The sequence below is a fragment of the Callorhinus ursinus genome, unplaced genomic scaffold, assembly GCF_003265705.2.
Source record: "Callorhinus ursinus isolate GAN/ISIS: 27379988/994484 unplaced genomic scaffold, GSC_fseal_2.0 scaffold6, whole genome shotgun sequence".
In the NCBI taxonomy this organism is placed as follows: domain Eukaryota; kingdom Metazoa; phylum Chordata; class Mammalia; order Carnivora; family Otariidae; genus Callorhinus; species Callorhinus ursinus.
In genome coordinates this window covers 66,050,373-66,071,692 of record NW_027397068.1, presented here as the reverse complement: position 1 = coordinate 66,071,692, position 21,320 = coordinate 66,050,373, and the positions used below count along the sequence as shown (strand labels likewise).

Below are 21,320 nucleotides of genomic sequence, written 5' to 3'. Positions count from 1 at the left end.
TGGCAGGAGTGAGAGGATCATTGGTCAGGCGGTGAGGGTTGGGGAAGGTAGGAAATGTCCATTCATCCACTTAAACCATGCCATTCAGTGGCCTTTCTCATGCCTAGGGAGCCCGTACTTCCTTATCCAAAACAATCTTTAAGAGGAGTGAGTACTGAAACTGGGTAAATGAAAAACATTTGAGACACATTAATCCCCTAAGACTAATGGTTATTATTCTTGCGAGTTAATTTGCCATTAATTTATGTGTTGTAAAATATTGACATTGTATAGAGGGTAGCTCATTAAAATGAAGGTATTCATTTTTAAATTCATTCTGCACAAATAATTGACAGAAACACCTATATACATTTACATATAAATACACATATATGTCAGTTGCCATATATAATTGTGCACACGCACACACACACATACACACAACTTCTAAGCCTCTTAGCAACTATTTGTATGAGGATTGATTCTAAATATAACACCCAGGTTGGTGATTATAACAATAAGGTATAATTTCCCAGCATTAAAATCCTTCAAGTTTTGTCTTTATATCTATGTATACACTGTTAATAATTTTTTAATGCCCATTTTAAGTAAATAAAAACATCTCTGTTCTCTTTAAGAAAATCTTCATGAAAATTCAATCTAGAGTCTGTGCACATCCTGAAAATAGTAGGTACCCCTAATTCTTGTGTACATGGACTGATAAGCACACAGCACTCCTCATGCCCAAACTATTCCAAGCAATAGAAAATGGCAATTATCATGTTTCTAGTGGAGCCAGGCTGAATGCATTAAAAATATGATTTCTGATCTCTGTGATTGCTATTTATTATGCAGGATTATCAAGAGGAAATTGCTGTTGCCCAAGAGAACAAAATACAGCTCCAGCAAATGGGAGAACGACTTGCTCGAGCCAGCCATGAAAGCAAAGCCTCTGAGATTGAGTACAAGCTCGGGAAGGTCAACGACCGGTGGCAGCATCTTCTGGATCTCACGGCAGCCAGGTAAAAAGGATCCTGTTCAACAGGACACATGTGTGCAGAATTTTAAAGCTTTGGCTCCACCTTCCATTGCAGCTAAAGACAATCCAGTGAATCTCTCTCTGTGTTCTTTATCCCCTCATTTTAGTTTATGCTTTTCTCATAAATGTCACTTTCATTAACTTTGAAATCTCCTTCTTATTAATAAGTTCAGTGGTGTTTGCATTTAGGTGAAAGAGAGAAAGTCATATTCAAACAAAACCCATTCCCAAAAGAGAATTCTTTGTTTCAGGGCTTCATGGGTATTCAGCCTTCTATAAGGAAGGAAGTAAAACTGCTGACTAGTATCCATGGAGGGCACTTTTGTCTACAATAGCAAAAAAAGAAGAAAAGAAAAAATATATACATATATTTATATAAAATCACATTCCTACTATATTTCTGGCTAGCAGAGTCTGGGAATAAAGCTAATTATTGCCACTCGGCATAGTTGTAAAAATAATCTTCTGTATTATTGCAATTTTGTTTTTAGCTTTAATAACTATGAGTATCTGCCTTGTATTTGAGAGGGATATTATATTCAGTTTCTGTTACAGAAGGGCAGGTTGAGGAAAAGAGACAAAAGTAAAGAAAGAAAAAAATATATAAGGGTCTTTATTAGCAATATAAAAGTCTGATATAATGAATGAGAAACTATGTTATTTTATATAAAGGGAATGACGAAGTAAATGCTTTATTTTAGGTGACCTTGGCTTCATGTTGGAATGTAGGCTCCACAAGGGCAGGCGTCTTTGTGTGTTCTATCCACCATATATCATGAGCACCAAGAACATTGCCTGAATGCAATTTGGAGCTCAATAAATATTTGAGTGAGTGAATGAATGAATACTTGAATAACTGAATGGACATTCTTTTGTATGGCAGTTAGGAGAGTTAGAATGTTACAAATGCTTCTGATTCACAGCCATTTGGAGCTAACTGACAATATACTTTTTAAAATCTGGGTTCTTTTCCTTAGCTGTGCTGCGCAAACGTGGACGTGAAATGGTGCCCTTTGAATACCGTGTGCCCACAAAAATTGCATATGCTCATGGCAGTTCCCTGTGTTGATTTTGAAAATATCTAGCATATTCTGTTTTCTCTAAGGGAGTTTCAAAGAGGAGCTGATTTAGGAAGAAGATGAGATTATAATTTATTTAGCAATAATGAAACAAAAAATGGAATAAATGTTTACCAATTTTTAAAATGTTTAGCAAAGGCACTGTGATAGCTGACATTTATTGAACCCTTGGTTTGTGCCAGTGACCATACTACAAGCTTCATATGCATCTTCACCTGTGTTGTTCACAACACCCTTTGCGGTGGGCATTATTATTATACCCATTTTCCAGATGCAGAGGCTGAGGCTCAGGCTTGCCCATGGTTACACACATGCTGAGTGGCAGAGCCTGCACTCTGTGACTCTAAAACCCATGCTCTGGAGCACTACATTCTCCTGTCTGCCAAGTTTATGACTTCCTCATCCCTGTTCTAAAGAATGCAGTTAAAAGAAAATTAAGTTCTGTAATTATTTCAACAATCTAATTTCCCAGTCCTTTGTAAAGTGCTCACAGCAGCTCTGAGATATTCTGTGGCTACAAAGAGGCCCCTTTCCTTGAGGAGTTCATGGTGGGCATCTAGACATGCAAAGAAATCAAGTAAAGTGTTAAGCTAAATGCCCGGGTAAAGGTACTACAAAGCGATGGTAACGTATGGTTCAGCTCAACTACTCTAAGTATTTCAGCATATGCAGGTTTTAGAACCCCATTGCTATGTTTAGCCTCACTTCTCAGTCTGTGATAACCAAATCTTATTTCAGAAGGATAAATTGAAGCTCTTTGTGCTATAAATACCCTTCTTAGGGAAGCCGCCCAATTGGTAAACATCCTTGGATTTTTTTTGGTTAGATTATGACTCATGGGTTGGCTTGCATTGCCATGTAATCCAACTAAACTAGTTAATGTTCTTTCCTAATCTTTAGTGGCTTAGTGGTATGGAATATGGGGGATACACTGTATCAAAGATGTTTTCAATTGAATTTAATATAGTTTATTCATAAGCTAGTTTAAGTGTATGCCCAGCCATTAGCCAACATTACATCAAGTGAGTTAGGTGCTTTCTCCTTGAAGTCATGTTTATTTATAACTTTTCTGTTGTTCAAGTCAGGATTTTCTAGATGTTGTTTAATTTTCCAAAGACACATTCATGAAGTTTGAATCAATTAAATATTTTTGGATATGCATACTTTGCACGACAGTCACTAAAACACTCATGTTTCTACTTTAGTAGAGTCTCATCATACACAGATGTAGATTTTTATAGATGTGTTGTCTATTTTTCATTGCCTCATTCCAAAGTATACTAGATGACATGTTGACCATTCATTTGTTCTAGAGCTTAATGCCACAATGGATTCATAGTCTCTTTGAAGCCCCTCCTAAATGACACTCGGCCATCACATTTATTTTCCATTTCCTTGTTTATCAGAACTTTGAGAGTACGCACACTAGATGACAGTCCCCCACACCCATCTTCAACTCTGAGCTGCCAGCTCAAATATCAAGTTTCTATGGGTCACTCCCATTCACCACTCTAACCTCTTCCATGTTTTTTTCCGCACTGATTTATTAAGGCAGAACACAACTTAGTTGAGCTTTTTGATATTTCTGTGTTGTTTTGGTGCTCTTGTGGGAATGGAGAGGTTATTTCTGAAGATCATATTTTCAGGTGAACAGTTTCCCAGCTAACAGAAACAGGAAAGAGAAAAGAAAGAAGATTTACTGATAACCTATTGCATACAAATAGAATGCATAACTTTGAGCCAACTTCCTATCACTAGTGGATTAGCTTAGATCATTCTGAGTACAAAATGTGTTTTGCTTTGAATTTTTAAACTGGCACTAAGAATTGTCAGCTTTTTAGGGCAACAAAATTTGCTTAGTTATTTTTAGGTCTCAGTGGATAATGCTGTAGTATCCTGCCCATACTTTCTAGACCTGCTCAGTTTGATTTAATAGTCATTAGCTACCTGTGGCTATTTAAATTAACTGAAATGGGATGCAATTAAATTACAGTTAATTTTAATTAAATTACAGCCAGTTTCGCTAGTCACATTTCCAGGCTTAATAACCATATGAGGATAATAGCTACTTTTTTGAGCACTGCGGATACAGAACATTTTCTTCATCCCAGAAAGTTCTGTTGGTCAATACTGGCCAAGACGATTGGCCAAAGCATGTCTGAGCCCTTGACTTAAGAGTCAACATAAGAAACAGTCATTGGTGTACTTTAATTTCTATAAAACTGTCTGCTAGGATTCTGGCTCTCATTTTGTCTGTGAACCCTATAAAAAACCCCACATAGTAGTTTTTCTAGAGCTCAGGATAACAGGAACTCTGTCATTTAGCATTAGTTGTTCAGTGGTTTTTTTTTTTTTTTTAAGATTTTATTTATTTGACACAGAGAGAGAGCACAAGCAGAGGGAGCTGCAGGCAAAGGGAGAGGGGGAAGCCCAGCAGAAAACCCAATGTGGCACTGGATCCCAGGACTCCAGGATCATGACCTGAGCCAAAGGCAGATGCTTAACCAACTGAGCCACCCAGGAGCCCCATTCAGTGCTTTTTATAACAGACAGTGTTTTATTGAACATTTCTCATTTGGGTATCTAGGAAGGTCACACTCAAGTTGTGTGCTCTATTGTAAAGATGTTTTGTTTTGTTTTGTTTTTTAAATTAACTGTACTCTCTAACATAAGGATATTCCTCTTCCCTCTACCAAACCTAAATCCCCATCACCAAAACAAAAGTACATTTAAGTTATTTGGGACTTTTTTTTCAATAACAGCTTTATTTAGGTATAATTCACATACCATGCAACTCATCTATCACAAGTATACAATTTAGTAATTTTTAGCATATTTACAGACCTGTGTACCCATCACCACAATCAATTTTAAAACATTATCATCACCCCCAAATAAAAGCCTTAATCATCTTTTTCCCCTCCACCCTCTCTCCTTCCACTGGCCCCAGGCCAGCACAGATTTACCTATTCTGGACATATACAGGGAATCATACAATATGTGGTCCTTTGTGGCTGCTTGCTTTTCAACTATGTATTTATTATAATTCCCTTAAACACTATATAGAAGTAGAGTAAAAACAAATATAATTTTTAAAAAAATTACTGAATGTCTCCTGTGTATGAAGTCTGTGGATGTTGCTACAGGGCAGAGATTGGCAAACTTTTTGCACAAGACTATCTACTTAATATTTTCAGCTTTGTGGGCCAAATGGTCTCTGCTGAAACCCCTCTGCCATATTGCAAAAGCAGCCATAGACAGTAAGGAAACAGAAAACTGCAGCTGGGTTCCAATAACATTTTATTATCAAAACAGGTGGCCAGCCATAGTTTGCTGACCCCAGACCTAGAGAATGTAAAAGATAAAAGAGAAAATGGTGCCTCACTGAATAAGGGTGCGGAGCAAGTATACACACAGCTCACCTCAGGTCTTCCTCCTTCCATCACATCTGCCTGCTCACTTTCCTGCCCCCATCCAGCCTGGCCCGCTCCTAATGGCTCTTCATGTTCTTCCTTTTCTTTGGGTTAGGTGAGATTCTTCTTACCTTCTCAGCAGGCATTCTGTCCTCTCCTTCATAGAATTTCCCTCTGCTGTAATAAGTATCTTGTGTGATTGGTTGTTTACAATGTCGTCTCTCTGCTACACTGTGAGCGTGTCCGTAGTGAAGCCGGAACCCAGCATAGCCCTTTGCACATAACGATCACTCCAGTGTTCGTTGCATTTCTCCAGTCTAAGACATAGGATGCAAAGTGCCACACGTACAGACAAGAATAAAGCCGAGCATGCACTTAAGGCCTCACCTGCCTGAATCAGCACGTTGCGCTGCTTCACCCACACTCTGATGTTAGGCGAGTTCCTTACCTTCTCAGTACCTCCGTTGCCACAGGTGTGAAAAGTTGTTAGGAGGACTAAGTGAGGTAGTACCTGTGAACCACTTCGCCGAGCGCTCAGCTCATGACAAGTGCTCAGCCCAGAGGGAGCTTCGAGGCTGAATAGATGAACCACACGTGCAGCACAAGGGAGGCTTTGTGAAGTTGGGGCAGCTGCCCTTAGAAGGCATTTCAGTCTAACAGGGGTTCCACCCACACTAGAGCAAGAAGAAAACTTGATTCTTGGAGGTTATGGTGGGCATTACCTCAGGGGGGTCAATTTGGAAACCTCTGGCCAGGATCAGGAATGTACTGATGCAGCAAACACGGAAACTGCACAGAACAAATCAAGAGTCCTGAGTTTAGTCCATCGTGTTCAGGCTGTGTGACCTAGGGCTTACTGCATAACCTTTCTGAGCCCTAGCTTCCTCATTTTCAAAATAGTCATTAAAATAACTGCCATAGCTCCAAAGAGACAATGCAGGAGGAAGGACCATGTATAACTATAAAATGCCACATATGGCAATCTTGTTCTTTTAGGGAGCTACAGAGTATTCCATAGTTTTAATTTACATGATTTATCCAGTATCTTCCCTAGTGATGGACATTGATATTGTTACCCTTTTTTGACCTTACAGTAACTTGCTTTATGTTTAATTTGTTGCAGTAAATACATGTCCTAATGATAATGAGCATGCGAAAAAAATTTGAACCCATGAGGAAAACTAAATAAAGTAAAAAGGAATTGAACTAGGAAAATAATGGCAGTACAAGGTTTCAAAGATCTCGGGTTTTCAGAGGTATTAGTCATAATCAAGAAAAAATAAATTTGTCTACTGTTATGGAATCATGACCAATATATTCCTTTAACCAAAGCCTATATGTGTATCTTCCTGATTGTTAAAAATAATATATTAGAGGAGTGATTATTTTATAAAGAATTCACAATAGGATATCTTTAAATAGCAGGATTTGAAAAATAATTTTATTTATAACTAAGTTTTCTGGAGTATATTTCTCATGTAAAATAAAATTGTTGCTTTTAAAAAGAAAATATGTTTCTGTTTTAAAAGCAATTATCTCACACAACCAGACCCAAATGCTTTGTTTTATTTTGCAGCTCATCATATAGGGCTTTTAAAAAGAATTTAGCAAATGTTCATTATTCATTTGTTTGTTTGTAATCTATTTGTGTGTATGAATACCTTGATCCAAAAAGGATTTAAAGCAGCCAGCATTCATCACATTTTATTAAATTATCAGTAATTAATAATTTGAGAGCTCATTTTCTTTAAAAGCTTGAATTGTGAAATTAACATAGATTCAGTACAGAAAATTTGAAATTCACAAAAGAAAGTTATCTGAATCCCACCAAGCAAATGAACAGATACCTTATTATATTATCTTAAAATGAACATGTTACTTTTGTCACTTTGCATCATTATTTTTAAAAGGACAAAAGGTTTTGAATATGAAAAGGAAGAATAATATTTCTTCAATTACTTTTCTTGTTTAAATAGTCTTTTCAAAAGTGAAGACCAACCACTTTTCTACAGAATATCTTTTCCATCCCACCTTCCCAAACAACCCCTAAAACTCCTACTTACACCATTTAGCTGGCCTTTCAACCAGAAGGGAAAAAAAAAAGTCGCTCTTTTTTGCTACCACAACTTGCCATACTTGTGGAGGTTTTGTTTGCATTTGGGTGATTTATCATTTTTCAGAAATCCTTTTCAACTCAACAAACAGCCCACAAGAAGAGTTGCCTGTCCTTCCAGAGTGCAGTGTCTGCAGCCGGCCTTATTTTTTATATCCTTCTTTCTTTAGAAAGCCTCCCCCTCCTTGCAGATTACACTGAGCCTTTTCCCCTTCTTACACTCGTGGCCTACATTCCAGGAGATCAGGCTTGGCACATGTTAATGAATGTAGGTTTTATTTAGAAACATGACCACTTGTCACTGCTCAGTGTCATATTATCAGGCAGAGACCTACCAACATTTGTTTAGAGTGAGCATTTTCATACTTCCATACGCAGACAAGGGGAAACTTTCATCTCCACGCAGACCTTTTGCTGTGGATTTAGCCTTTTGCTCTGCAGACCTAACTTTTGCAAGTTGGAAGCTTCATGGTGGTGGCAGAAGATCTGTGTGCCCTGAGGATGGCAGAGGACGGCTGTGTGGATGCAGATCTCCCAGAATGTAACTGCGATGTCACAAGGCAGGCATCTCCTTGAGTTTCTTCCATTGTGCATAGCTTTCATGTTACGTGGGCTTCATAGGATAGATGCTGGATCTTTAATCCGTGATTGTTTTTGCCAGTGTTAGTAGAGATGATTTGGTGTTAGAGGAGCTCGTTGGCCATGGCCTCCCGAGAGTTCTTTGTTGGTTGGTTTTCTTGTCCCCCTACTGGGCATGCAGAGCTGGAGGGAAAGGTTAATGGACTTGGTTATGGCTTGGTATTCCAGTTGTACCTGGACTGTATGTGTCATACAAGGGGAATGCTACAGTAGAGAGCCTGAGACACAGCAAAGAGACCCAGTAAGAAGATCCAGTTGGTCCATCATCTGCTATTTAAAGGATGGGCTCCTGATGAAACTGAAATTCAGCCTTAGCCAGTTCACAGCTTTGTAGCGGAAAGTTTTCCCTTTATTAAATAAAAATCTGCCCATAGAGTGGGGGCCTGGAGGGTTTTGTGTATGAGAAAAAATTCTTTCTGTGTAGGTTTGTCAGTACATTTTGGTTACTGACTAGTATAAAGGTTTTAAAACATGTGCAAAATGTTAAAATTTATGTCTAAAATAGTAATTTTGTGCATTATGCAAATGTTTATTTCTTTTTTTTTTCAGTGAGAACATTAGGAATTTTAACTTCATTTTTAAAAATATTTTTCTTGTACCATAACATTCCCCCAGATAAGTTCCTACTGGTGAATAGGATTTACTAATGGTACTTTTGGTTCTATTATATTTAGAATGTGATTTTTTTTGTTTTGGTTTATGGATTTACTAAATTAGTTTGAAGGAAAGTAGCGATAAATATATACATGCAGTGTATATGTGTATATATAGCTATTCATGCAGCTGGATTTAGTAGTAGACTCCTTCTCAGGAAGGTGAAGTCCCATGAGGCACACTGGACTGTGAGAAGACCCATCAGCTACAGGAACTTAGAGATGCACAAGATTTGCTAAACTTACCCAGACTTGTAACATCTGCAAACATCCATTTTGAATTATAAGCCTGGATGCTACCAAAAAGAATGTTGCTCAAACTTCTTAAAATGGTAGATAAATAAAAACATTGTGATACTTTACCCAAGGATTTCCTTTAAAGAAATAATGGAAAAAATATGGGACATTTCTCTTAAATAAGAAAAAAAAAAAGGAATGCTCTCTGTCCTGCAAATATCAACTTTCATAAGTTCAAGGAAGATGTTTGGGGCTTTACTACCCATTTCCCCTCAGCTCACATCTGCTCCCCCCAACACACGCACACACAATGCATTTTGCTATTTGTACTCAAATACATGTTTTAAAAAATGAGAAAGGAAAACCACTTTAAATGTTCACCCCCATTGACTTTACTGAGGTTTACACACTCATTTGAAAGAGGAACTTGTCCCTAATGGACTATATGAACAAGCATTTCCATGTCACGATGCCCTTGACATACTACACACTCACTGCTGGCTATTGGAACCCATTCAATATTATACAAGATTACTAATCTTGTAAATTATTTGACTAGTGTAGACAATATCTAGTAGAACAGTGTTTACTCACATTCTTTTGTGCCTTAACTCTTTTGATCATTTTTGTAAGTGAATTTTGAACCAAGAAAATGAATAAATTTCAGTATTTAACAGACCATTTGTAAATGTTGGACTTAGGGGAAAAATTTAAGTATACATTTAATACCAACTAAATTAAAAATAAAATATCCTCACTAAGTAAAATTATTTTATTTAGAATACTAATTATTTATGTTTATCAGGCATTTAAGTCGTGCCCAACTTTGCGCCAAGTGCTGAGGGTCACACTGCAGGGGAGGGGGAAAACCAAAAGTAGAAATTCACAGTTCCAGCTTCCCAAGGAATTTAACATGGGCAGGGGAACTTGTGCATAAATAATACCAGGGCCGTGCCCTCTTTAATACCCATCACCAGGCTAACCCATCCCCCCACCCCCCTCCCCTCTAGAACCCTCAGTTTGTTTCTCAGAGTCCATCATCTCTCATGGTTCGTCTCCCCCTCCGATTTACTCCCCTTCATTCTTCCCCTCCTGCTATCTTCTTCTTCTTTTTTTTTTCTTAACATATATTGCATTATTTGTTTCAGAAGTACAGATCTGTGATTCAACAGTCTTGCACAATTCACAGCACTCACCATAGCGCATACCCTCCCCAATGTCTATCACCCAGACACCCCATCCCTCCCACCCCCCACCACTCCAGCAACCCTCAGTTTGTTTCCTGAGATTAAGAATTCCTCATATCAGTGAGGTCATATGATACATGTTATGCACAAACAATGAATCATGGAACACTACATCAAAAACTAATGATGTAATGTATGGTGATTAACATAACAATAAAAAATTTAAAGAAAAAAAAATACCAGGGAGTTAAAATAAGGGAAAGCAGGAAGAAATCAAGCGTGGAATGAAGTCTTCTGCCAAACTCTCACTCCACACCAAACCCTGATGATATTGAGGTTGCTATAAAACCCCACCCCAAAGCATCGTCAGCATTCAGATCCTACTGGATCTGAAGACAGGAAGCTGGTCAAGTGGGAGAAGTTCCCAAAAGGACTTTTTTACAGAGGTAAAACCAGGACAGACGTCTCAGTGCAATGAGCTGTTCTGTAGTCCTATTTCCGTGTGTTTGTTGATGGTAGACTGTCCTTTCAGCCTGGGCCACTAAAGCAGGACGGCCAGGGCCACGTCAAATTCCAAGCCCATGCCATGGTCATTGATAAAATGTGCACCCACAGCTTTGCACCCCGTAGCTGTTCTAAAACTATTCACTGATTGACCCTCAAGTGAGTTTTGTCTTACATATGAAGAAAATGTGAGTAGGTTGTATTTAAATGTTCTTGGAATTATTGTTCAAGGCCAACACCTTGAACTGCCCTGGGGGCAGGGTACGATATGTACTTACAAAGCTAATTAGAGAAGTCTCACCTTGAATGGAATTATGAGTCATGATAAACAAAGAGCAACACATGTTTTCGGTTTCCTATTAATAGAATATATTGTGGAGTATGAACATAATTTTTCAAACACACATTTTTTTTTCAAAACGGTATAAGGTAAATGCACCTAAGAGCACCTTTACGAACAGAAAATGTTATTCAGATATAGATATTCTTATACCTGAGTGGACTTCCACATGAACCTCACTTCAGACTTACTCAAAATCAGACCTGATCCTATCATTCCTTGGCTGACACATCTTGGCAAAGTTCCTTTTTATCTTTAAACTGCACACAACGCCGTCGTCATGTCCCTGCAGGACCTGTATAATCTTACTCCAGTCTGTCCACCCGTCTTGCTTCAGCACAACCGCAACTCATTTTCTGATTCTCTTCCCCACCCTCCCCACCCCTAGGCCCCCTGACATTATGACACGGTGCCTTCAAAAATCTCTGCTTTTCTTCTCTGTTTTCCAGGCCAGAAATGTTCAGGTTGGCTTGTATCCACCTTTCAAGATGCAGCTCTAATGTTACTTCTTCATTTCCCCTCTTTCAGCAAAGTCTAAGCTCCTCAGTGACAGGAAGGAAACTTCACTCCTCACTGTATTTCTGTCTCCTAGTGCTATGTCTACCTACCATCACAGATGTTTGTAGAAGGAACACAGACATGAGCAAATGGGGAATGAATGGGTGAAGAATTACTAAACGTGGCCAGACAGAATTGTTCACTCCTTATTTATTAGCCAGGGACTTGGTTCATTTCTTTAGTTTAGTTCTTACCACACTGTGTTATATTTTATTGTGTACATGTCCAGATTTCCAGTCAGATTGTACATTTCGTTAGGAAAATAATCAAGTTTTATTTATTTTGTCTTCCCAGCATCTGACACATAGGATGTCCACACATGATTGTTAGATAAGCAGCAGTCTTAAGCAATTTGGTTTTTACTCCTTCCTGAAAAGAATGGGAAAACATTTTTTCTAAAAAAACATGCTGTGTAACAAAAAATACTGCACTGAACTAGGCTTTGCAGGTGAAGACTGGCTGGTGGTTGGCCTTGTGTCTGCCATTGGCAATCCAATGATCCTTAGTCACCTTCAATGTAGTCTGGCATGAAATGCATATGATCGCTCACTGATAGTTCTTCTTAAGTGTGCTTTCTTCTTTTAACTGAGTTTCTGCCACAAGGATGCTGAAATACATCCCATCAGGACTGGAGTAATCAGAACTGTGAATTCATAATCTGTTTGGTGACAATCCATTGGAAATGTTCATTTTTTTTCCTCCCAGGTATTCTTCATATGAGTGTAAATTACATAATGTGTGGAAATAATTTTTATGACACCATGAGGTTTCTGTCTCTGTTATATCATTATCACTATATTGAGCATCATCATAGCTGATATTTATTGAATATTTCCCATGGACCCTGCATTATTCAACTCATTCAAATATCAGATACTCTTCCTTTACTTTTATGTTATAGATGAGGAAACAGAGACACGGGAAGGGTGTACAATTGCTCCAAACTACACAGCCATGAAGTGGCTGGGCTAGGCTGGATTTTGGCTCTAGGTAACTTGGCTTTAGACCCAGTGCTCACTTTTGCCCACAAGGGAAACTTGAGTGAAGTCTCTCCTCTGCCCACAGGGTAAAGAAGTTAAAGGAGACCCTGGTTGCCGTACAGCAGCTGGATAAGAACATGAGCAGCCTAAGGACGTGGCTGGCTCACATTGAGTCAGAGCTGGCCAAGCCCATAGTCTATGATTCCTGTGACTCGGATGAAATACAGAAGAAGCTCACTGAGCAGCAGGTAAAACCTAAAACAACTAAAGGAAGTAAGTAGGCTCTTGAACATCTGTGCTCCTGGCCAGGATACAGAGGCAGATGTGAGATGGTGAATTGAGATGGAAAATCAGGAGGAAGCTAGACAAGATTGCTGAGGGAGGGAAGACTTGGGCAGGGCAGGTCTTTGGGGCAAACAGGTCCCATGTCACTAAGGAGTCGAGTCTAGAAGATATGCTGTCATGGGGTTAATGTCATTGGTGCACCAGGAAGACATCCTAAGCTGCTTGAGCCTCAGTGATGTGTCTATAACAGAGCTGACACTTTGTTTATTTCTTGGTGGGTCATGAGCCCACTACTACATATATAGAAAAGAGACCTTTTCTCCCCCTGCATATAGTGTTTGAAGAAAGATTACAGTGTATTCTTAGAGTTTTTAGAATCTAAAACATTTTGTTTTGCAAGAAGTGTTGCATGATCTTCAGACCACACACTGTGATTTTACCTTCATTTGTGTAGCAAAGATAGCACATCATACCGGCATACAATACACTACCCAAAAAAAGCAAAAAAAGAGTGACGATGAAAAATGCATACAGAAAGGATTTTTTTTTTTTACCTCCTATTCCCCTTCCTTATTTTTACTAACCTTAGCAGACTCCAATGGTTACTAGTAAATGCCATAAAACCCCCATAAGAAGTATTGCTACTCCATGCCCTTAGATTGTCCTTGAAGATTCTGTCCACACTTTTGTTACTTCCATTGCATTTAGGCCATGATAGCCAAGTTGCTTAACTTAAAAATACCACAAAATATAAACAGACCTATTTATGAAATCTTATGAAAGAGTTTATATACTTACTTTATTTTATGAACTATTTAAACCAATGAAAATAGATATTAAAATACAGTTTTTAGGTATTGGGATTATTTTAAAAGCATTTCTTCTTTTAAAAAAAATTGTTAGCAGGACATTTTTCCATTTTTGTAAGATTAAAGCCCTGTGATGGATTCTCTCATGTTTGAAATTCTGGTAATTGAGCTGTTGGAGTTATAGTTGGCCTCCAGTTCCCTGAATACTCCTGGAGAACATGGTAATGATATCTACCAGTGAGAAGTGTTTTAAAACAGTTAAAATCCTAATAGTACTGTAATTTAGCAAATGTAAGAAAATCAAAACAGTATCTAATTAAATATGGCAAATTTAGCTCTGGCTGCCATCTTGCGTCCCCGCGTGTGTGCACCTAGTCTCAGCGGGTCCGCCCGAGACCCCCTGAGCGCCAACCCTGTTCCCCCACATGGTCCCATTTCCACTCCAACAAGATGAAAGAAACTATCATGAACCAGGAGAAACTCGCCAAGCTGCAAGCACAAGTGCTCATTGGTGGGAAAGGAACTGCCCGCTGAAAGAAGAAGGTGGTTCATAGAACGGCTACAGCAGATGATAAAAAACTTCAGTTCTCCTGAAAGAAGTTAGGGGTAAACAATACCTCTGGTATTGAAGAAGTGAATATGTTCACAAACCAAGGAACAGTGATCCATTTTAACAACCCCAAAGTTCAGGCATCACTGGCAGCGAACACTTACACCATTACAGGCCACACTGAGACAAAGCCGCTGACAGAAATGCTACCCAGTATCTTAAACCAACTTGGTGCAGACAGTCTGACTAGTTTAAGAAGACTGGCTGAAGCTCTGCCCAAACAATCTGTGGATGGAAAAGCACCACTTGCTACCAGAGAGGAGGAGGATGATGAAGTTCCAGATCTTGTGGAGAATTTTGATGAAGCTTCCAAGGATGAAGCAAACTGAACTGAGTCAACTTCTGAAGAACATAAAACTTGAAGAAGTTACTGGGAGCTGCTATTTTATATTATGACTGCTTTTTAAAATTTTGTTCATGGATCTGATAAAATCTAGATCTCTAATATTTTTAAGCCCAAGCCCCTTGGACACTGCAGCTCTTTTCAGTTTTTGCTTACACACAATTCATTCTTTGCAGCTAATTAAGCTGAAGAAGCCTGGGAATGAAGTTTGAAACAAAGTTAATAAAGTTCTTTGCCTAGGGGAAAAAAATGGCAAATTTATCATTTGCCTTACCTACTTCTAAACCCCAATAAAATTATAGGAAAGGGGAAAAAAGGTCAAAACCCACAATGGCAAAGAGACCGGGAAAGAAGATGATAGAGATGACAGACAGCCATCAGAATTTTGGAAGGCAGAAGTGGATAGATGAATAGTTACTGGTGTTTGCAGAATGGAGGATAGAAAGCTGACTCCTGCCACAGAATTCCAAGAAGTCTCCGGGAGTGGAAAGAGTAGGTCTGGGGGGCGTTAAAATGGAAGATTTCTTGAAAGTCTGAAGAAGGAGTGGTTTGACTGGCAGATTCCCTCTAATCCAAGCTAGCCAGACCACTCTGCCTCATTCACTCCAGCAGAATACCCGAGGCTTACTCTCTGGAGGAGGCAAATCCAGAGGGACTTTGGGTTTGGGGCTACAGGGCACCACTGAGGCTGGAGCCACTATATGAAGAATAGAGAGATTAAATGAAATGCTCTGGGAGGGAAAAATGGAACAAGACGAAACCAGAGAGGGAGACAAACCATAAGAGACTCTTAATCTCAGGAAACAAACTGAGGGTTGCTGGAGTGGTGGGGGTGGGAGGGATGGGGTGGCTGGGTGATGGACATTGGGGAGGGTATGTGCTATGGTGAGCGCTGTGAATTGTGTAAGACTGATGAATCACAGACCCGTACCCCTGAAACAAATAATACATTATATGTTAATAAAAAGAATTTAAAAAAAAGAAATGCTCTATACCAGATAGTATGACTCCCACCCCATTGCCCCAGCTCCCACCATGTCACTAGCCAGCCTTATATCACAGCCAGGATTCATGAAAGAGTTTTAAAATCCAATTCAGTTATTCTATTAAAGTCCCCCACAAAAAATAAAGAAAATAGAGAGTAAGAAATTATCAATGTAGTAATATAAAAAAAAAAATTCCCCAAGCTGAAAAATATGTAGAGTTGACTCTTGAACAATATAAGTTTGAACTGTGTGGGTCCACTTATTTGTGGATTTTTTATGCAACAAAATATGCAGTACTGTAGATTATTTTTCCTTCCTTGTTATTTTCTTTTCTCTAGCTTGCTTTATTGTAAGAATACAGTACGTAATACATATACCCTACAAAATATTTGTTATTGGATTATTTATGTTTTTGGTAAGGCTTCTGGTCAGCACTTGGCTATTAATAGTTAAGTTTTGGGGGAGTCAAATGTTATATGTAGATTTTCAACTGTGTGCAGGGTTGGCGATCCCAAACCCCACTTTGTTCATGGGTCAATTGTACTTCTAGAGCACAAGTCCTACAAATGCCCAGGAAAATTTAAAACAAAGCAAAGCCCTTATAAAATTACAGAACATAGGAGACAAAGAGAAGATCTTGAAGGTTTCCAAGATGAAAAAGTCTGATTTCTCCAAAATAAGGATGGAAGCTAAAAGATAATGACACAATGCCTTCAAAAAGCTGAGAAGATTATTTATAATTTATGACACTATACCTGCGATTTAATATATAAAATACTTACCTCTTAATGCATACATCCTCAGGAAACTAATGAAAGATAGATTGCATATACTAAAATGATAAGAAAAATAATATTCAACATGAGAGAGAGAGAAGTCAATGCCCAGGATGGATGGTGAGGGACTGTCCCAGATACCAGCTGCCCCGCAGCCTGGAGCATCCCTGTTCAGATTGGAGTAGGGAGTTGGGTGCTCTGGGAGCGATGTCTCCAAGGAGTAAGACAGTCAAACTTGATTACCTGATGGGCTTAACCATACTGGAAGGAGTTTTATTAACTCCATAGAGAGAGGATAGAAGCTAGGAATAGTTGTGTTTTAAAGAGAGGGAGAGAGCTACTGATTCCATATAACACAAAAAGTTATATAAGAAAAAAAATATAACCATAGATAGTTTGTTGCTTAGATATAAAAAATATTAAGTAACCATATTAAATGACCAAAATCATGCAAACAATCATTATCTCTTCAGCTATAAGATGTGCTGAAACAGTAACTGGAGCCACGTCGAGTCAGGTAGAAGTTTATTCCATCACTACTGTAGAAACATAGATAATGTCTAAAATTTAAAAATCAAGAACTAGCAACATAAACATGCCACTTAGAAATACAGAAGTTAAAACCAAAGACGGAGCTACAAGAGATGGAAATGGTTACCTCTGGAAAATGAGAATCAGGAGTGAAAAGGGAAGCTTAGCAGTAATTTTTGACTTGTTAATATATTAATATTTGTTCATACTGCCTTTTAATTCAATTTTAAGTTAAAGTTGAAAAAAACAACAACTGTATACCAATGGTTAAAAGTAAGGACTCCCTGGGTTCAAGTCTGAGCTTCGCCACTTTTCTGCATGACCTGAATAATGAACTATTTTAACCCTTGTGTATACAGAATGCTGATAATCAGAGTACATGGCTCACAGTGCTATTATAAAAATTAATGTGAAAAACACTTAGCACAGCACCTAGCACAAAGTGGGTGCTTAGTAAATTTTATTTCAATCCTATCACAGTTTCCTTTGTGGCGAATGTTTAACCATGATGCTGTAAAAATTATGGCATTTGGGATCCATGTTGTAAAAGACAGATAAATAGTAATCTGTCTCCAAAGGGGAAAATTCTCTTAAATATTTAAAAAGAAATTAAACTCATAAGATATACATTTTCTTCTATTCCCCTCTCTGGAGTTTCCGTATGTTTCTCTTGCCAATGTACTTAATCCTTACATACTTAATTGGGCAGAAATATACGTAGACTTGAGATGGCTTCAGAGGACATTTTGTCAAATTTCTCTGTGTTATAGATGAAGAAGTGTAAATTTAGAGACCCTGTGTGCCAATTCAGGACCATTACTGATGGAGGTTAAAGCTGAGACTAAAATCTTTATCTGTAATAGAGTATTTACCCATAATTATAACCCCCCCTCAGGCTTATTTAACAAAAACTTTTGAGCAGATGTACAAGGAGTCTTTTCTCTGATATTTACTGTGGGAACCTGGCTGAGCTCCTGGAGGTAAATTTCACAAAATTGTGCAGCCCCCTCCAATGACTGGATCCTCTGGAATTTTTAACCCAGTTGTCTATATTGAGCCTCCAGCAATCCATCAGTTACAGTTCTGGTTTTTATACCCTGGCCGTGAATATCTGCTCTGGGGTAGATCCAAAAGTATGTGGAGGAATCACATCATCAAGATGGTCATATAGGTTATCTCTGACTTAAGTCCCCCTCCCAAAAAGACCAACAAGCAACTCTCTATAGACAAGGCATCATTGTAAAACTCCCCAAACCCAAGGGTAAGGATGAAGCACCAGCCTGGACCCCAGAGACCAGGAAGGACCACAGTAAAAGGGTAAGAGGTGTGGTCACACTCTGACTGCATTATCCTTCCTGGCTGGCACGTAGCTGCACCAAGAGGACACCACTTGGCCAATATAGGTATCTGGCTCCCCTGGCTTCCCCATCCTTCCCAGGAGGCCCACTTGGGTCTCAACTCATGGGAACCACTAAGGGAACTTCTGATGCTTGATTACTGGGGAGCATTTAGTGAGGGAGAAGGGGGCTGAGGCTTACTGCTACCAGCAAATCGTATTCCTGTTTGCAGCTGCACCCAAGCAGAGATCCCAGCCTGCATCTTTGCCCATCAGCAGAGCCCAGCCACTGGCCCTATCTGACCTCGAAGTTCACTTGGCACTTCTGCCTGATTTTGGTCCCCATACAATGGGCCATACTGACCTTGGAGCCCTTTCTACCATCTGACCTGGGCAGGGAAGCTAATTCCTAGCCCCACACAACAGCTGAGCATAGCCTTCATCCTGTCCCACCAGGAGGCCTGGCTAGGGAACCCAAGCGACCATGGAACCCATCCAACAACCCTGCTCGAGCAAGGAGCCAAGCCAGCAGCCCTACCCAACTGCTGAGCATAGCCTCTGGCCCTACATAATCAGGGAGTCTGGATAGTGACCCTGGACAAGCTCAGAGCTCAACCTACAGCCTAGCCCAGCCACAGAACCCAGCCTACAACCCTAGCTAGCCACGGAGCCCAGCTGACAAACCCACTTAGCAATAGAATCCAGCCTATGGCCTTGTCTGATTGCTGAACACAGCCTTCAACCTTATTCAGACAGTGACCCCAACCAATCACCAAGCATAGCCTGTGATTCCACACGACAAGAAAGCCTGGACAGTGACCCAACTCAACCATGGAGCATAGTCTCTAGTTCTACACCGTTTGGGATACAGCTGGAGGTCCCTCCTTATCAGAGAGCCTAGCCAGTGACCTTGCCCAGTAGGGTAGCACAGCCAGCAGCCCACCTGATGGCAGAGCCCAGACTATCACCTCACCCAGTTCCAGGGCACAGCCCGCCTCCCTGCACAATCAAAGAGCCAGCCTGAGACCCAGTCCAACTGCAAAGCCCTGCGTGTGGCACTACCTGAACACAGAGTCCAGCCAGTAGCACTATCTAGTCTAAGATCATGGCCTGCTCTCCAGCCTAACCAGAAGTGATTGCAGAGCTCAGCCTGTAGCCCTACCCAGTCACAGAGTCCAGCCAGTGGTACTGCCCTGTCAGGGAGCATAGCCCATGACCTCACCCAACCAGAGCTGATTGCAGATCCTGCTCAGCGGCCCTCCACCCCCTACCTCAGATCATGGAGCATTTTCCAGGATAGATTATATGTTAGGCCACAAAACAAGTCTCAACAAATTCAAGAAAATATAAAGTATATCAAGGATCTTTTCCAATCATAATGATGTGAAACTAGGAACCAATTAACAGGAAGAAAGCTAGAAAATTCACAAATACATGGAAATTAAACAACACACTCCTGAGCAAAGAAGAAAACAAACAGAAAATAAAAAATATATTGAGACAAACAAAAAAAAAAAGAAACACAACGTACCAAAACTTAAGGGGTGCAGCAAAAGCAGTTCTAAGAGGGAAACTTATAGTGATAAATGCATACATGAAGAAGAATCTCAAATAAACAACATAATTTTCCACCTCAAGAAACTAGGAAAGAAAAACAAACTAAACCCAAAATTGACAGCAGAAAGGAAATAATAAAGATTAGAGCAGAAATAAATGAAATAGAGAATAGGAAAACAATATAAAAGATTAACAACACTGAGCTGGTTCTTTGAAATGATAAACAAAATTGACAAACCTTTAGCTAGACTAACCAAGAAAAACAAAGAAGGGCACCTGGATGGCTCAGTCAGTTAAGCATCTGACTCTTGATTTCGGCTCAGGTCATGATCTCAGGTTTATGAGATCAAGCCCTTGTCAGGCTCTGTGCTCAGCAAAGAGTCTGCTTGAGATTTTCTCTCCCTCTCCCTCTGCCCCTCCCACTCATGCATGTGCTCGCTCTCTCTCTCTCTCTCTCTCTCTCTCTCTCTCATAAATAAATCTTAAAAAAAAGAAAGAGAACCCAAATAAATAAAAATTATAAATGAAAGTGGAAACATTATAAGAAATACAAAGGATCGTAATAACATACTATGAAGAAATGGATAAATGTCTAGAAACATGCAACCTACCAAGACTGAATTTGGAAGAAGTAGAAAATATGAACAGACCAATAGTGAGTAAAGAGGCTGAATCAGTGATCAAAACCCTCCCAACGAAGAAAAGTCCAGGACCAGAGAGTTTCACAGGTGAAATCTACCATTTAAAGCCAACTTTCACTCTTCCAAAAAATTGAGGAGAAGGAAGCACTCTCAAACTCATTTTATAAGGCGAGAAACACCAAAGCCAGGTAAGGACATCACAAGAGGAGAAAACTATAGGCCAATACTCATGATCAGTATAGATGCAGAAATTCTCAAGAGAGTACTAGGAAACCAAATTCAACAGCACATTTTTAAAAGAATCATACACCATGATTTAGTTGGATTCATCCCTGGCATGCAAGAATGGTTCAACATATGCATATAAAAATATATATGATATATTACATTACTAGAATGAAATATAAAAATAATATCATCTTAGTAGATACAGAAAAAAACATTTCACAAAATTCAAAGGATAAAAACTCTCAACCAAGGGGGTATATAAAAGAAATGTACCCCAACATAATAAAGGTTATGTGACATACTCAATGGTGAAAAGCTGAAAGCTTCTCCTCTAAGATTTAAAACAAGACAAGGATGCCCACTCTCACCAGGCCTATTCAGCATAATATTCAAAATCCTACTAACGAGTAATCAGGCAAGAAAAAAATAAAGGGCATCTAAATCAGAAAGGATGATATAAAATTCTTTGTTTGTAGATGACATGATCTTACAGATAG

General features: G+C 39.2%; 1 protein-coding gene, 1 long non-coding RNA gene and 1 pseudogene across 14 annotated transcripts in view; 2 read left to right on the top strand and 1 right to left on the bottom strand.

Moving 5' to 3' along the window:
• The window catches only part of SYNE1 (spectrin repeat containing nuclear envelope protein 1), a 336,369-nt gene that overhangs the window by 278,792 nt on the left and 36,257 nt on the right, over positions 1-21,320 (top strand). For 12 of the 13 annotated variants that reach the window (XM_073894098.1, XM_073894101.1, XM_073894100.1 and 9 more), the window contains 2 exons: positions 835-1,001; positions 12,807-12,969. In XM_073894098.1, coding sequence (XP_073750199.1) covers positions 835-1,001; positions 12,807-12,969 — 330 coding nt within the window. Of the gene's footprint in view, positions 1-834; positions 1,002-7,915; positions 8,188-12,804; positions 12,970-21,320 lie in introns of those variants that run through there. The other variant, XM_073894107.1, reaches the window with a different exon arrangement.
• Positions 3,284-8,039, bottom strand: LOC141373005 (uncharacterized). Its single transcript, XR_012378618.1, has 3 exons — positions 7,959-8,039; positions 5,520-5,687; positions 3,284-3,759 (listed from the first exon to the last, which is right to left on the bottom strand). It is a non-coding gene; the product is annotated as an uncharacterized lncRNA (long non-coding RNA).
• On the top strand, positions 14,348-15,548 carry LOC141372927 (transcription factor BTF3 pseudogene; annotated as a pseudogene).